The sequence below is a fragment of the Schistocerca serialis genome, chromosome 1 (assembly GCF_023864345.2).
Source record: "Schistocerca serialis cubense isolate TAMUIC-IGC-003099 chromosome 1, iqSchSeri2.2, whole genome shotgun sequence".
Lineage (NCBI taxonomy): Eukaryota > Metazoa > Arthropoda > Insecta > Orthoptera > Acrididae > Schistocerca > Schistocerca serialis.
The window spans coordinates 872,334,040-872,352,888 of NC_064638.1; the positions used below are offsets into that span (position 1 = coordinate 872,334,040).

At 38.5% G+C, this 18,849-nt stretch overlaps 1 protein-coding gene across 4 annotated transcripts in view; it reads left to right on the forward strand.

The window, feature by feature from the left end:
* Nucleotides 1–7,526: 7,526 nt before the first annotated feature.
* LOC126486196 (glutamine amidotransferase-like class 1 domain-containing protein 1) overlaps nt 7,527–18,849 on the forward strand; it is an 86,650-nt gene continuing 75,327 nt past the window's right edge. For 2 of the 4 annotated variants that reach the window (XR_007588088.1, XR_007588087.1), the window contains exon 1: nt 7,534–7,692. Coding sequence is in view for 2 of the 4 variants with exons in the window: in XM_050108933.1 (XP_049964890.1) it covers nt 7,626–7,692 (67 nt within the window). In the remaining 2 variants the exon portion in view is untranslated. Of the gene's footprint in view, nt 7,693–18,849 lie in introns of all 4 variants that reach the window. The other 2 variants (XM_050108933.1, XM_050108931.1) reach the window with 2 other exon arrangements.

An 18,849-nucleotide genomic window follows, 5' to 3' on the forward strand; every position in this document is an offset into this window, starting at 1 on the left:
TGAGCAGGAGAATGGTGTCCTCAAGGCAGTATTTTAACCATAAACATCTGCAGTAAGGAGTCCTGTATGGTGGTCCTTGTTTGTGGATGGTTTTGCTGTTTCCTGTTCCTCCTCCAATATTGTAACAGCGACCCATCAGACGCAACTTGCGGTGCAGAGGTTAGAGAAGTGGGCTGCAAAGACGGCTTTTCAGTTTTCTGCTGGTAATTGTGTGTGTGTTCATTTGAATCGTTTTTAATCGTTCTCATCGTATTGCTAATTTACCCGACTTGCATTGGAGGGACTCCGTTCTACATTTTAAACAGTGAGATTTCTGGGCCTCATTTCAAGTTATCATGGTTATCACACCTGAAGGATCCGAAAGCTAGAACCCAGAAGGGGCTGAATAACGTAAAGTGCGTTTTCCACAGGTCTTGGGGGGCAGACAGGGCACGTCTTCTCCAGTTTTATAAGGCTTTTGTGCGTTCACAGCTGGATTATGGATGCACAGTGTATGGGTAAGTGAGGCCTTCTTACCCTTAAGGGTATTAGGCTGACTAAGATTGCTTACAGGACCAGTCGCATACCCAGTTTCTGTGCTGAGACTGGGGAACCAGCTCTGACTTCACCCATGTACTGTACTGTTGCTCGTCCATGTCTGGAACGATTTTTCTCCAACAGTCCATGAGCCACAATGCCATTTGGGATCCACTAGCGGTGTGTGCTGGAGACACTCGGTGTGGAGCAAGTACAACCCCAAATCCACAGTTTAACTGTCTGCTGCCCTTGTTTCAGCAAAGGCCCAGAGTAATTTTAAATTTGGTGCATTACAGGAGAGATTGCACGCCTTCTTCTGTTTTTAATGCGATATTTTCTGACATTTTATATGAGCACTACAACTATATGGCTTTCTTCAGGATTGGTCTAAACAGCTGGACTTTGCTCGTTGCTCTGCTGTTTTCCCAGATCGTGTCCTCAAAGTTCGACTGTCTCAAGACTTTACTGTCATCGATGCAGAATTACAAGCGATCTTTTGGGCACTGGAGCAGGTGAGACATTCTTCCAAAGCTAAACTTCTTGTCTGTTTCGATTATCTGAGTGCCATGTCTTTTGTAAGTGATCAGACAGTGACATTTCCATGCGCCTTTCTTTTAGCTCCTTTGTCGTATTACTTGTATTTTATATTATGCATAACTGCTTTTACTCTTTCACCATTGGTTTAGCGCATGTAAGATGGAGTGGTCGTGTGGTCAATTAGAGTGCATGAGTGTGCAACAATTTTAGAGGTTTGATTCACGTTCGTTCGTTTTAATGAGAGTAATGACGCTGATAACCTCGCCACTGAGTGTCCATAACCTCCAAGCTCCCCAACATAAAACTGTAATGATAATAACTAGCCACTTGTTTCTTTTAAATTATCAACTGTATTATATTATGTGTGTAATGTTGTCTATTGCTATAATGGCCGAAAGACAATAAAGTTATTGTTATTATGTTCATATGTAATCCAAAGTGCCACGAAAACCATTGTTTATTGGAGTCAGAATAAGCAGATGGCACCAGAGCTCCATGGTAAAAATGCAGTTAGAACATTGATATTACCCCAGTCATCTTTATAACATTAATGTTGTCTATTCCTTAATGCACAGTCAAGACAGTGAAGAAGAAGCCAATTTAAACAGTATAATTTAGGCATGTACCAAATACTGGCGACAGCAAATAAAATTATATCAAAAGTTGAACCAGTTAAAGACTTCCTTTATGACAACCACTACAGTGTTATTAAATATGAATGGTAAAAGGATTTATCACATTACTGGAGCATATCTCAAAGAGACAGAGCTCAGTATAGGCCAATTCACACTAGCTATCACAGCACTGCCACATCAGATGTATTCGTAATGTCCATCACGTTACATCAATTCAACTTGCATGCCTGACCTCAACCGTTTTTTTCCTTGTTTACTGCAGTCTTTGCAAAATGACTGCTAACTATTTTTATGCACACAGTGCACATACACAATGCTGTTACTTATATATGTGGATGCTGGAGACCACATTTGAATGAAAACGACAATTATCTGACTCTTGTGATTTGTAGCTTGCAGGGAGAGCTTGTATATGAGAGAAGGAAGACAAGGATGCAAAACAATGCAAAAATATAGTGTGGGTCCACAAAATGTCATTGCATGATACAGAAGGTAATTTCATACACTCTACAAAAAGCTTCAGGAAGAGGAATCTGCATTGTATAAATATTTTAGATAAATATTTTAGTAGTTTTTTCATATATTACATCAAATTACACACATAATTACTAAACTGGCCACAGAATTATGAGCTGCTATCACACCTCATAGAAAATTGTTTTCTGTAAGGTTAAGTTTAGTTGCCAGTCCAGTGTAAATTTTTGTGCGATAGTCATATCTTCCTCAATACCTTGCCCTTCAAGATGTATACGTTTTTAGTACCTTTTGTATTAGGTTTTTGATATTTCGAGTGTCTTATTTGTACTGGGATTAGATAGTGAAACCTCATAAACATTGACCACTGGTGCTTGCAAAACTATTTGACACACAATCCAGGCAGCTGCATAACAACAAATAAGTCTGCCACAAATAAACAAACAGTTCCAATACGTTACTTGCTGTATACCTTCAAAAGATAACTTGTCACTGTTGCAATGTCTGAATGTTTCAGTCACCTTTTTTTATCAAGCATTACAAATACCTGACAACATATAGATAAGGTCCATTTTCTTATCAATCTGGTTCTACCCAAGGTACTTTTTTCACTTCAGGTTGGAGCCATGTTGCAATCTATTTCACTCTAAAATATATAATATGGTACTGGTATGTTTAAAAATCCTCTAAAATCCACTTTAAAAAAATGTAAAGTACACTAATGCTGTACAGTTCAGACTGCTGCCTCACAGTTTCAATTAATCTTCTGCCATTAAGTATAAAATTATAAATTTTAGCAAAAGAAGCAATGAAATGAAACAATTTGTAATACATAACAAAAATAACAAATGATGTAGTATTAGAATAACAACTGATATCAACCGTGAAAAGCACAATGAAACAAAGTATGAAGATGGGTAGATATGATCAAGGCTGTGTCTCAGGAGGGAATGAGCTTGGGGTCACGTGATCAACAATGTATGAAAACGTCAGCCATCAAAACTTTCTTCCCTATAATCCTTGACAGTACTGTGACATGATGTGATGGCCAGTGTGAATGCTGACATTTGAAATGCATTGCGAAGTGCTTTAATGGGACGTAACGTGATGTTACAGCCAGACTAAATTGGCTTTATTCGGGTACATTTGACCAGAATGGTTATATATGTGCATGTTTCGACATATCACATTGAGGCCAATTCATATTGACTGTCACATCACGCACATCCCATCCATCAAAATATTCTGGAATGTATTTCAAACAGCTGCATCCACACATACTACCACATCACATTACATCACAGCAGTCTCAATGTTTCTCGGGAAGACTGTTTTGACAGCTGATATCATTATCCATTGTTGACCACGTGACCCCAAGCTCATTTCCTCTCGATACGCGCGCTGATCCTCCAACTTTGCTTTGTCTTATTTTTCGTGCTTGATATCAGTTGTTTTTCTGAGTCTTCATAATTCGGGTATTTGTTGTAAATTGTTTAGTTTCGTTATTCCTTTTGTTAAAATCTATAATAAAATATTAATTGAAGCAGTCTGAATTGTACGACATGAGAGAGAGGAGGTATTCAAATCTGTTAGGAAAGAAGAAGTGTGGTACATACATATTAAACTTTCCCACATAGTGTTGTAATTATCATGTGTCAGACATGGATTTTCAGTACTACTTGTAAATTACGTTACCTCTACAACATTTATAAAATGGATTTTAATATTTTACAGTTAAATGGATTGCAATATGGCCGTCGTTTTAAGTGAAAAAGGTACTTTTGGTAGAAACACATTGATTAGTAAGTGACAGTTATTTGCATGTTGTCAGGCATTTGTAATGTTTGATAAAGAAATCTTGAAAAGGGGGGGGGGGGAAGGATATTGGTTGAGATACGTCTATTGCACAAAAATTTGTCCTGTAATGACAACTAAACTTACCCTTTCAGACCTGATTTTTTATTTACTTATTAAAAAAATATCTGACATCATTTTTACATTCAGGTGAGTCTCCTGACAACATTTTTCTAAGAAAAAATTTCATATAATATCTAGTTTTCTAGATATTTAATGTACACAATTGTGTTCATCAGGTCTCGAGCTTCATGTCATACATTACGGAGGTTAACACTGTGGATCAAGTATGCCACTCTTTATTTCATTTTAAAACAGAAGAAACAATAAAAATAATTCCAAATTACAGTTATTATTTAAACAACAATGATCAAAACACTGATTTTAAGGTTTTGTATGAAAGTGTAAAAAAAAAAAATTCTGTCCTTTTGGTGACAAGTGTACTTTACATTTTCTGCACTGCCCTGTACATTTTAGGAATTTGCAGTGACTTGGAGCTCCTACATCATGCAAAGGCATATGGTCAATGGAATCAAACTGTATCTCTGTAGCTGGTCATAATTCTCCTCTTTTTCTTGGTATGACTCTCACGTCTGAAGCCAGTCCTTCATCAGGCAGACACCCCCTCTTCTTTTCAGTCACTTTTTTCTGGCTCAGTATCAATCCATCTGCTTCCCTGATACGAAAGGAAAGAAGGTCCATTTGCTTCTTCTTTGGGATAGACAGGTTGTCTGCATCTCGTCTGTATGCCAACCAACTCTGCATGCTGGCAATGTCAACAGCATGAAAAATCATACGGAAAGGCCATTTTCGAGATCTGATGAAAACTCTGTAGTAGCCTATCAATTGATCAAATAGTTCCACACGATCCATTGCATGATTATATCTTCTCAATATTTCAGGTCTTTCTACTTTCACGCATTTATGGTGTTTTTTGTCCCAACACTCAACTTCATCCACTGAGCCTATACCAACAAACTTTGAATACAATACAACTGTCCTATAGTCTAAACACTTACACATGGTAATGTCATCAGCACCAGTGATTATTCTCATAACCTCTAGTTTGTTCCATTATTGTTTTATCATCTAAAAAAGGCAAGTTCTTTCCAAATCTGTTTTGACGGACAGTACCTGCTGCACTGATGCCTTGAGATTTCATGACTTGAAACAAGCAATAAGGTGAAAAGAAGTTGTCAAAGTATAATTTATGACCTTTACTTTTTCAGAGTGGAACAGAAAATTCTAAACCAACAGCAGGACCTAAGCCAAATTTTTTACAGTATGCGGTATTTAGTTCAGTTGTAGCACCTTGATACAAAAGAAACTCATGCACTATTCGACTCTTTTCACATGAAGACTTTGATTCCCCATCGACTTGGTTCTGCTTGACATACTGCTTTGCAGAAAACTTCCCAGTGAAAGGAATAATTCCTTCACTGACACTAACATTCTCTTCTATAGGAAGTTGACTGCAGCGTTTTCAAATGGCTGAGTAAATTGGCCTGACTTTGTAAAATTTATCTTTCTTTTCAGGTGGCTTTTCCAGATTGTTCATCAAGAGTAAATTTGTTCATAATTCTAAAAATCTGTCTCCTGACATGTTTTCCCAAACCACATTTACCTTTTGGCTTGTATCCCAATACATTAATAATCTGGGAAATTTCAAGGTGCCAGTCAATATATGCAACCCAAATAGCATCTCTAGTGCTTGTGGAGTTGTCTGCTTGAATGAGGATTTGCCTCGTTGTAATGCATAAATGTGAGTGTGTGCTGCCATGCTAGTGAACAAATCATCTGGTATATATCTTTTTTAGTACTGCATTGGAGAACACAAGAAAGATTCTTCATAATTTGGAGATTTGTATGTTTCTGCAATGGTACTAAGAGGCTTTCATTTCTATTTTATGGATTCTTTAGGTGTCATCATTATGTTGTCACACAGGTTATGCAATTCTGGGTTGTTTTCATTGCATAAAAAGTTCATTTCGGCATCCACCACCTCTCCATCATCATCATCTTCAGGTATGGTGTCTCTACACACATCATTCACGCCCACTTTATTTGGTCCAACACGTTTTACTATTTGTGGAGCTTACCTTTCAATAAGTGGTACACTGTCATCCTCATCTCCACTCAAACTAATGTCAGAAACGCCACCATTTTCAATTATGTCCATAATCAAGTCCCAATCTTTCTTCACAGAAAGATATTCCTTATCCATATTTGTAAGTCAAAAGCCAGCAATATAAAATAAAATCATATGTAAAGGTCACTTATTCTCCTACTTGCTGCTGGTACCAAAATTAATGGAAAAATTACCACACATAACTACCATAGCCATGCAACTATAGCTGAGACACATTTTGGGTTATTTTTCCTATTTTACGCCATTAAGGACCTGTTGTACACAAGTGTGTACATTAATCTTACCTGACACATAACACAAATATGAATTGAATGAAATTGCTGAAAATTCCACTGGAAGAACGTCTAATGTTTCCAAAAGAAGGAAACCACACAAAACATTCATAGACAAAACCCACAAAGTGACTGTAATAGCAATAAAGTCAATGAGGAATGGCTTCTCACTCCCACAGAGTGACAACACCAGAGAGTATATTTTACTATGTGGTTCACAGACTGCTCACAAGAGAGCAGCAGCTGCTGGAGTATGGCTATAAGAGAAACATACACAAATGTCCACAGTGGGTTTGGATGCACCTGACATTTCTTGTCAGCGAAATATTAGCGAACAAACTTTATGTGCACAATTGTGACCACCAGGTCTGAAACAGTTAAATGAACCCATTATTTATGGGGTGTGATAGCAGTGTGTGATACTGTCTTCCTTTCAGAAATTCTGGGAGCAATTTGACATAACAAATGAAAAAGTTCGTGCTTAGAAATCTTCTAAAATAATTATTAATGCAGATTCCTCTTTCTATAGCTCCTTGTAGTGTGTGTGAAATTCACTTCTGGACCATGTAATGGTATTATTTTCCGGAACCACACTCTTTTTTGCGTTGTTTCGCACTTCTGTCTTCCTGTTGTAATATACAGGCTGTTTCTGCAATCAGTGAACCATATGAGTCAGATAAATATCATTTTCTTGTAAGTATTAACTGCAACATCCAATTATATAAAGGTACCACGTAGATGGACGGGACGGATGTGATGTGACATCAGTGTGTCCTTCCCGCCCAAAAACAGTTAGTAATCATATTTCGAAGACCACAGCTCCCCCGTGAGAACGGTTGAGGACAGCAATACGAGTTGAGATCGCGTGACCTGAATTGACTTAATGTGACGTGACGTGACTCGACGGACAGTGGGAATACACTCTGACGTGACAACCTTCGTGAATTGGCCTTTAATGAATAATTTCAGTTTTGTTTTGGATAACTGTATCAGAATAGGTGGTTATCATAACAGGTGAATATCATACGAAAACTAATAAACAGAGTCTGCACCCTAGACTGTGGTCTGCACTCCTTGGACGAAGTGACACTGCCGTCTTGCTGTCAACACGTATTTCGATGCAGAATATCTTCCTCGGAGGCCGGAAGTGGTTTGGAGCTAAACAAAATTTAAAACCGTATATTGAAAATGACAAGTACAGGTGCAGGGAGTGGGCGTATAAGTTGTTTAATTGTTTTACCAAGTTGTGCAGGAGGTATTGCCATATTTTGGTTATTTGTTCAAGCGAAACTTACTGCTCAACCGAACTGAACAATATGTGATATTGCAACTTGGTGTTTTAGCGAATATATGCTTGTTTCTGTTTATGTTATATGCGTTTATAAACCTGATGTTTTCTTATACGTAATAGTTTATGCTCCTATATTAAACGCCATCAAGTATCACACGATATAATGGAACTGTTGATATGAGTTGCAGTATGTCCTGTAGCATAGCGTGGCAAGACTACAGTAATTTGTATTGGAATACATATCGTTATCTTACTTTTTTAATTGATCATTGAGCTTAATTAGGGAATATGTATTCAAACCATGATAGCTAAACTTAACATGAAGCTAAACTTAAGAAGGAAAAACCAAATTGGGTTCCAGAAAAGTGGATTTTGTAATAATTATTCTTATTCGGCGCCAACAATGTAGAAGAAATTTAGAAAAGATATCAAAATTAGTGAAAAATTCAATCGATGCATGCACCATTGGCCATCTATGAGTGTTTTTTTTTTTTTTTTTTTTTTTTTTTTTTTTTTTTTTTTTTTTTTTTTTTTTTGGCAGGTTTTGTAGTTCACATAGTTCCAATGTAGTCCATTTACACCACCTTTAGTCAGATCATAAAAATAAATTGATACCTTTCCAGTGTAAGGATCAGCCGCCATAGAAGTGTATATAAAAGAATCAAAAATAACAACTTTTGACTTGTTTGGTTTGTATGAAAGTAAAGTTCGCGTTGAACTGTACATTCTCTGTATGTACTGTGTTAAGAGAAAACTGAAGGGGATCACAGTTTTACTTTTCTTCAAAGTTCCTACATCCATATGTGATGAAGCTCATTTACAAGCGAATTTGAACTGAACCATTTGTCTGTAGTGATATTTCAATGTTGGTCTTAATTACTGATTGTGATAGATCACTTTCTCACGTGGAGAATTGTTGTATATCTCTGTCTTTCCTTGAATGAATGAAGGCACTGTTTAAGTATGAAGTTTTGACATAACATTTATTCTATACCTTATAAGACTGGAAATCTACATACACTATTAAAAGGTACAAGTGTTTTGTGAACACACACACACACACTACAGCCTTGAAAATAACTGTTGATGTTAGAGACTGCATCATTTTGCATTTTTCCCCCTGTCAGATCTGTTTTCAAATTATACTGTTCCTGAAGTAAACAACATTTTCTTTATCGTAGTGCCACTAAAAATGACCATTTCAGAGTAAAAATTATGATTTGTTGCTAGATTTGAAGATTGCTGTAAATACGAGTGAGCATAGTGGTTCTCACATGAAGACCATATTTTTATGTGAAAATTGACTTCTTCAAGAGAGAGTAACTCACATTTGATAATTCACAGTCCAGGAACCTTCAGCGCAATGTTATTTTGTTGCATTCTGATATTAAGTAGCTCTGCCATTCTCCATTAGATGTTACCTCTGCTGTAAGAGTAGCAGTCACTATCGTGGGAATTGCTCTGAGTTTCTCCATCAGATGTTACCTGTGCTGTAAAAGTAGCAGTCAGTGTGATGTGAATTTTCCACATTTAGGCCTTCTTCACCTCTTGTAGTGCCTCTCATCATTATCTTCTGTTTCCTGCTCAGAATCAGTGTCATCATTTTATCTTCTAGAGTCTGGATCAATATAACTGTCACTCAAAACTTCATTTATTTTACAGTAGGCTAATGACTTCTATGTTAGGAATCTCCACTTGCAACTGAATAATGGCAGTATTTGTTTTACTGGATGTGTTTTGCCTTAATTTATGGAGGCATTGTCAGTGGCTGTTTACACTGATTGATGTTACTTCATTAATAATTTTTCCATATGTTTTTAATAGTTCAGTGTATATGTTCTTGTTCAATCTGTCCTGAATGTGTGTATGGAACAGCACTGTCTATAGTAACAATATTACATTAATTCATAATATACACAAAATATAGATAAATATCTCGGGGTAACGGAAGCGTCCGATTCCACCCCTCTGCTTTGACCAGTGACGTCACCAGTATGGCAGAAACAACCTTTCACAACTGCCATACCGCTCCTTTGACGTCATCATGTACACATGACAACAAACACGAAATAGATCGAAAAACCACCAAACTCTCTCTCTCTCTCTCTCTCTCTCTCTCTCTCTCTCTCTCTCTCTCTCTCTCTCTCTCTCTCTCCCCCCCCCCCCCCACTCCCCTGCGTGCGCACAAACAAACAAAAACATACAAACCAACAGAAAAAACCACAACCAAATAAAACTTCCACCCCATCCCAACCCCCCCCCCCCCCCCCCCCCCGCCAAAAATAAAAGGCCCAGAAACGAAGAAAAACCAAAAAAATCTCAAACTCACTCTACAACTCAACAACAACTGTAACAAAAAAAAAAAATCCTTTACGCAAAACCAAAAAATCCCCCCTTCACATCCCTCTGCAAACTTCACCACCAACTAACCCCCCCCCCCCCCCAACCCCCACCCCCCCCCCACCCCCCGCAAGCCACAGCCACTGCCCCCATTCAACACCTAACTAACCCACAACCTTCGGCCTATACATCCTACTAACCACCGATAAAAAAACACTAAAAATACAATAGCCCTCAGGGACGCTCTTCCGCCAACAGTACTCATCTAGATGAGACTGAAGGTTAGAAGAGCGCCTCTTCCCCCTCCCAATCACTGACTTAACTGCTGCCCAAAACCCCTCTATAGTATTCGTACAGGCCCCCGTCACATAATTCTTAAACTCAACACTGTGGTTCACTGCTAAATGATTGTACCCCTGCTGACCCAACCCCCTATAAGAAGAAAATGCGTCTGAAACTATAGTGGTACCCTCTTTAATAAAACCCTCAGTCAATCCCACTAATTCCCTTTTTGTCTGGCCCTCCAAAACCCTAAATACCCATTCTGAAAACCCCCGATACCACAGCCCCCCACACCCATAAATCAACCAAAGACTTACCCCTCCTATACTTTCTCTTCCCAAACTGTGACTCATCAATCTTCACAACACCAGGCCCATGCAACGTACCCCTGTACTTAATATGTTCAGAACACATCTCACGACAATAAGAATACCAATCAACCACCGTTCTCTCACTCGCACCCACCTCATGCGCAGAGAAATTGTGAGAGGATTTATAACAAAAATGATACGTCATTAACACAATTTCTCGCATGCCCAACCTAGACTTCTTGAACCATGAACCTCACCTAATGGAGCGCCATAAGTTATCCTTACAACACCCCTGGTCCGAGAAGCCGGAACTTTAGTAAGCCTCATTTCTTCATGACACACTGAACACTTCACAACTTCAGCCAATAGGCCGAATAGCTGAAGAAATTTTATTAGAGGCAATGCACTCTCCCCCATTATCGTCGACAACCGAAAACTGTTGACCTTGTCAGTCATATCCGTACCTACCAAAGACATAAACAAAACAATTTACCAAAATTCACACACGATGAACAGAAAAAAAACCTACAATAATGTTGACATAACAAAACCAAAATCGCTGAAAAATATTCCGCTGAAAGCACAGTCACCACCGATACCCCACACGTGCAATGCTACCATGCAGATGAACTCCATACACCACATAACACGCTACCTATAAACACACCACCAGAGAGAACCACCGACCTCAACAATACGCCACCTATAAACATGCCACACATGCAAACTAAACCAAAAAATCACCTTACACACAACACACCACCAGAGAGCACCACCGATCACATCAAAACACACGCCACTCTCACAAACTAAACTCCACGCCATCATGACGTCACGCGCCACAACAGCCTTACGTCACAGGTCAAAGCTGACGGGTGGAATTGGACGCTTCCATTGACCCAGTATCTCTCAAGAACCATAACTGCTTAATTAGTGCATCAGTCAGTGTCAGGTTGACCAATTTTAACAACTATCCCCACCTCACTACCCCAGATTTGGCAAATGATATTTTGATGTCAAGAAAATCCTGTTGTACTTTGCTGAGCAAAAGTTACAGCTTTAAACACAATTGCGAAGTACACTGTTCCACAGGTTATCTTAAAAATTGTTCCCATTATTTTGTGTTAGCTTGTAAATTCAACTCAATCTATCGTAAGCAAGGTTTCGTTGATGATTCTGGAGCTCTCTAGGAGCACCAACTTGAATTTGTCTACTACAGCTGTTTCCCCTTGCACTCTGAAGGGAGAGATAGCAATGCATGTCCATCCACAGTTGGGGAACATTCCAAAGCTACTCAAGCCTGTTATTGGGTTGCTAAAAAGATGTTTCCAAGCCACACAGATGAATTGCCTAATGAATCCAGAGCTGGACCTATATTGTCAGAATAACAATTTTAGCATTTTAAATTTTACCTCACTCTTTTGAATGAGTACATTTGGGGAACTAAAATGTTAATCCAAAGAGAATGCTTCAGGAATTGACAGGTTTCAAGAGTAAATTTTCATAGATCCAGGTATACCTACCGGGAAAAATAAACATCAAGGGTCACAAGTATGGCTGAAACTAATCAAAGCATCATGTTCTTCAAGTGAAATTTCACAAACCTTACCAAAGCAGCAGTTTTTTTTTTCCATAAATGCAGGCAGTATACTGATCCGACTGTAAAACTGCAGCTTCAAGTTCTGGCTGATACTGCACAGAGTCTTAAATGTTGGCAAACAAAAAACAGCAAGTCTTCCGGGAATTCATGTAATTTGAATCAGTTGGAAGAAACATATGATTTTTGTCTTGTTATAGTGACTTTAAGTACAGAAGAAAACCACTTCCTTGCCCAGTCCCAGACAATTCTGAGACTTGTCAACAAAAATAAATTTGGTTTTTGTCAAGTTTAGGTGATAAAATGCGTATAGATCAAATTTGGATTTCCATTGGCTGTTGCAAGTTAGCCCTTGCAGCCAGCAGAGTGGGAGTTCCTCCAATCTCATGACAAGCTGATTTACTATGGCTGGTACCAGAGATTCCGTTGAGCTTTAATACCAGTATTTTAGTGATAATTGCATATACAAATAGAATTTTTGAAGTTTTTGTAGTGGGCAGCAAATCTATCACAAAAATGAACAATGTTTTGCATGTCAGTGATCATCTGTTTCATGAAGTTGACACATTTTGTTGTACCTCCTGTCACTTACAATGCAGGTGCTTTATCACTATACTGTGTGTTTATTTGCAACAAAATGAATCGCTGTGAAGTACTTATGAGCTTGACTCTTTTGCCCATGAAAACATTGCACTGAATCCTGAAAATTGAATATTTTTTGCAAAATCTAATGGCACAGTTACTTCACTAGATTTCAGGCTTTCTTTTATAGGTTAAGGGTGCCTTCTTTTTTATTTTAATTTTAATGAAACGAAGACCTGTCAAGTTGGAGGTTATTTTGGATGATCTTAATTTTAAATTTTCAATTATATTTGCTTTCTTTTCCCCCCTGGCGTAGCCAAAATACTGGTGCCATTTTTCAATTTTCATGTTTTTTCACCGTTCTCTAAGGAACACCAAACTGATCGTCTACTTCTACATACATGTTCCACAAGCTGGTGTGCGGTGCGTTATGGGGGGAACCCAGTACAGTGCCCACAGAATAATGTGGCCGGTGGACGTTAAGTTGTCAGCGCACACATGTGTGTTTGTGTGCAGGGGGGAGGGGGGGGGGGGATTTATGGAGGCGGTTGCGGTCAGATACTGTAAAGGAAATGCGGTGTGCTGGAGAGGAAGTGCCTTTCTAAACTGAAGCCTATGTTCAACTTTCTTTGTGTGTGTGTGTGTGTGTGTGTGTGTGTGTGTGTGTGTGTGTGTGTGTGTGTGTGTAAATTTTAAGTGGAGCCCCTCCATGCCCACATTCGCACGGTGACCATCCAAAAAGATCTAGTGCCACCTCTGCTTTGGTTAGTATCTAAGAAGAATTCCACTGAAAATGCAACAAAAGCAATGATTTAGTTTTGCCTCTCTTGTTAACCATTTGTAACTTTCAGAGAAGTGTTGTGAGTGGAGAATTGTGATTGACATCTACACTTCTCTTGTTGCTGTGTTAAAATTTGCTTCTTTTGTCAAAATACAGCAGAATGTATACAGCTCCACCCAACCAACATGTTATACAGACGCAATTCGAGAGAATTCTGTAACAATGGTTTATTAAATTAAGTGAGGAACTGAGGACGAGTAAGGTCAGTAGCTTACGAAGAAGTATATTCACGGTATAAAAGCAAACATGCAATGTCTTCATTTATGCTGTTCCAAAATTACATCATTTCTCATTTCACTAGTCATTGATGTCCCTTCAAAACTACAATCTTTCATCAAAATAGTTTGTAGCTAGTGGAGTAACATGGTAGGTAATGAAGTTTCACATAATAACCATACGGCAAAATACTCTCCTCTTTGTGTGCTATCATTTGCCAGAATCTCATATTGATATCTCAAACCATTTATGAAATATGAGAAATGTTATGGACATTTCACTCTGGCCTCATCGCTGGCAGGCGTGATCGCAAACTAGTGTGTTACATTGGATCAATTTTCTTGAGCTTGGTGCTATGTAGACCTCCACCCAACTCTAAGCAAAAATACAATATGTGAGCTAAATTTTATGTGCAGCAATGTGTAATGTAATATGCATCAGACGCAAAATCATAGTGACCCCTATTTTTCATTTTAAACTTTTTCGAATGTCGTGCAGTGTCTTACTTAATTGCATATATTACAATAACTGTAACCATTAACGAAATGATGAGCACCTGATCATCAAGCTGACACATAAAGCTATGCATAACGCAAAAATGAAATTTTTTTACTGAATAGTTTCTGCAAAATCATTTGAGAAAGATTTTAGGGTGTGCGCCTCGATTCTCACATTGCAGTGCGTCGGAAACAGGCCGAAAGTGGACAGTGTCAACCTCCCTTTCTGAAGAAACGAATGAATTCGCCCAGCACTTAGGACAAAAATTGGTCACCACACATCTGCCACCATATTCTGCACAGACTATATCACTAGTAGTTATTTTCTTTCCTGTTCCACTTGCAAATAGAGCAAGGGGAATATAACTGTTTATATGCCTCCATATCGGCCCTAATTTGTCGTATTTTATCTTCGTGATCCATACGCGACATGTACGAGGGTCATTTTTAAAGTAAGTACCGAAAGCGCATCATGTCACATGACGTCCATTCACAGTCGGCCACTCTAGGCTAGTCTCTCATTATGCCACCATTACGTTTCACGTATCTGCTGCTGTTGGTTGTATGGTTATATTGTTTCGTTTGTCACCATGTTGATGAGTAATCCCACTGAATGTGGAGTGCGCTCAGACATTTGGTTCGTAAATGCAAAACAAGTTGGTCCTGCTGAATGATGGAAATGTGCATAAATGGCGTGGGCAGTTTCATGAAGGGCAGACAGATGTTCATGATGAGCGATCTGGATGGCCTACTGTCATGAATGAAGACTTGACACAAAAAGTTGATGCAATTCGCCAAAACAGGCGCCGCTTCGCTATTGACAAGCTGTATCAGAAATTTCCACAAATATCAAGAGCAATAGTTTCTCATTGTTACTTACTAAAAAAAAAAAAAGTGTGCGAGATGGATGCCGAAAATGTTTTTGGAGTGCTATCACAAGAATGGTGACAAGTTCTTGAGTCACATTGTGTTGTGACGTGATGAAGTGTGGTTTGTGCACTACACTCCAAGGAATAAACGTCAATCCAGTGAGTTGCATCATTCAAACCCTCTGCCGAAACCACGGAAAATTATGGCCACAGTTTTTTTTTTTCAATGGGAAAGACATCCTTCTGCTTGACTACTTGCCAAGAGGAACGACAATAAATGCTAAGTGGTACTGTGAAACTTAGGAGCGCTACGGTACTCAAAATCACTAGTGAGGACTGCTCTCTAACACCATTGTTCCGCTTCATGACAGTCGTCGGCCTCACGTTGCAGCAAAGATGCAACTGCACAAGTTTCATTTTGGAATTACTGGATCTTCCGCCATACAGCCCTGACTTCACCATCAGACTTCTATCTGTTTCCAAAACTGAAGGAATTTCTCAGTGGGAAGCGCTTGGAAAATGATGGCATGTTGAAAGAAAGTGTTACTAACTGGTTGAACGGTTAGGTGGCATAGTTCTTTATGCTGGGATCCAAAAGCTGGTACCAGAGTTTGAGAAATGTTTAAATGTTCATGGTGACTATGTTTAAAAGTGGAAAAACTGTGCATACTGTAGTCTGTGATACAATTTATCTTCATAAATAAAGTTTTTCTTACTCCGTTACAAATTGGTTCTTACTTTAAAAATGACCCTCATATGTTGGCAGCAGCAGAATCGTTCTGCAATCAGCTTCAAATGCTGGTTCTCTACATTTTCTGAATAGTGTTCCTTGAAAAGAACAGTGCCTTCTCTCAAGGGATTTCCATTTGAGTTCTTGAAGCATCTCCATAACGCTTCTGTGTTGTTTGAATGTTTTGGTAACAAGCCTGCCTCTGAATTGCTTTGATGTCTTCCTTTAATCTGGCTTGGTATGGATACCAAACCTCGAGCAGTGCTCAAGAATAGGTCACACTACCACCCAATATGCTGTCTCCTTTACAGATGAATCACACTTTCCTAAAATTCTCCCAATAAACCAAAGTTGACCATTCACCTTCCCTGTTACAATCCTCGCATGCTTTTTTCATTTTGTATTACATTGCATCATTGTGCCCAGATATTTAAATGACATGACTGTGTCAAACAGGACACTACCAATGCTGTACTTGAACATTATGGTTTTTTTTATTACTCATCTGCATTCATTTACATTTTTCTACATTTAGAGCTAGCTGCGATTCATCATACCAACTAGAAATTTTTATCTAAGTCACCTTGCATCCTTGTATAGTCATTCAACTTCACTGCCTTACCATACACAAGCTTTATTAGCAATCATAGATTGCGGTCCACTCTGTTCATCAAATCATTTATGTACATAGACTGTTACAGTGGTCCTATCACACTTCCCTGGGGCACTCTAAACGATACCCTTATCTCTAATGAACAGCTGCCGTTAAGGACAATGCACTGGCTTTTATTACTAAAGAAATCTTTGAGTGACTCACATATCTGGGAATCTATTCCATATACTCTTACATTTGTTAACAATCTGACATGAGCACCATGTCAAATGCTTTTCAGAATCTAGGAATATGGAATCTGTCTGTTCCCCTTTGTCCATAGTTCCAAGTGTATTGTGAGAAAAGGGCAAGCTGAGTTTCAAACAAATGATACGTTCCAAACCTGTGCTGATTTGTTAACATAAGCTTCTTGGTCTCTAGAAAATTTATTATACTGTCCCATAGAGGAAGGTGTAAGTGGATGAATGACAAACACTAACTTCACTTAACGAAGGTTTATTCAGCACTTGCACATGCAAGAGCGCAAAGCGAACTGCCTCCGTCCAGAACACATACGGTATATATACAGCTACAGAACATTCCAGTACAGTGATTCTTGCTATTTGTGGACACTTCTAGAATGTACTCGAACGGAATATAGAAATTAAAATTTTACAGTTCAGGTGAGTTTAGGACTCACAACCCTCCATGCAACAATCTTGTATCATAACCACTACACTATGGTAACTGCACTACTTGGCTTCTTTAGAGACAATATTTGAACCGTCTGTTTGGTGCCAGTGTTAAGAAAAAAATTAATTATGTTGTTGAAAGAAAACTTATGTTAAACTGACACATTCCACTTAATTATGAAATGTCATATTCATGATATATGGAAAAACTATTAATGTAATCTAATGACCCTTTGAACATGCCGTATAGAGTTTTTAGGTTTACCAATAGTGAAGATGGCGAAGACCGCTATTCCAAATATATACAATTTGACGACCGTGACTTTTCTCATTACACCCACAAACAAGCAAAAGCAACGTGCTAAATATTTAACTGCAGCAGTAGATTTATACTAATGGGACAACTGAGGCAAGTACAGGGTTTTGGACATGGACAAACTAAAGATACAACAATAAGAATTACACCACCATTCCAAAATGAATTTTAACCCAAAAATCAAGTCACTTGACCTATATTGTTCAAACAATGTCCACAATACCAGAAAACCACTACTAACAGAAGCAACTGTCATCATAAACAAACCAGACCAAAATGAATATATCACACTTCACTATAGCCACTACTGTAAACAGCTAAATATGAACTACTACGAAACCAAACCACAAAATCATGAACATCTCCAAAATAAATTTCGATAACCACATCTCAAAGAAAATTATGTACTACCACACTACACTTCTTACAATAAAGAACAATGAAACATTAAAGCTGACAAAAATATTTAGGCTGCCACATCATTCCCACACAAAAAAGAGAAGAAATGTAGTGAACCAGGAACAACTCCTAATAACGTCGAGGTATTGTCTTGCCACACCACCATTACTCTTCCCTGGTTCGATAAGCATCGGCTTCGCTTGTGTTACACAATGCAACACAGTTATGATGTAGGTCAAAGCCGATGGGTGGTATAGCAACTTTCAGTTGTTTTTGACCAAGTCAGACATGTTTGCCAACATTTCTCAATTTACTTGATACAATGTGGTCAATTGGATTCAAACCTTTGAACATATGCTGATCCTTTATAGAAAATATATTCTGCATAGCCCATGTTTTGAAAGTAGCTTGCCTTCTATTAATTAAGAATATGCCCTTGGGAGAGAGGGGGGGGGGGGGGGGCAGGAGAACACACTCTTACACCACAGTCACAGTGTGGACACTTTGATTGTTCCAAGATGACTAGTTTCAACAGTCTTATGCTGCCATCATCTGATCTAAGGGGAGAACATGAAGATATTTGGGGGGGGGGGGGGGGGGGCTGCAGTAAATTTCACCGATTATATAAAATACAAAATTTCACATACCTTATGGAACTTGTTATGAAATTCTCACTGTCAGTAAACACACAGTGTGTAATAACTACAAATTTTATATGGAGCATACCCCCATGCTAATTTTAATATGTATTGTCAGGTGGCATTCCTGATTGTTGTATTGGGCACTTTTGAAAAATCTACCTTCATTTCTCATGTACCACTATTCATTGCTTGTAACCATGGCATGTTATTATTTAG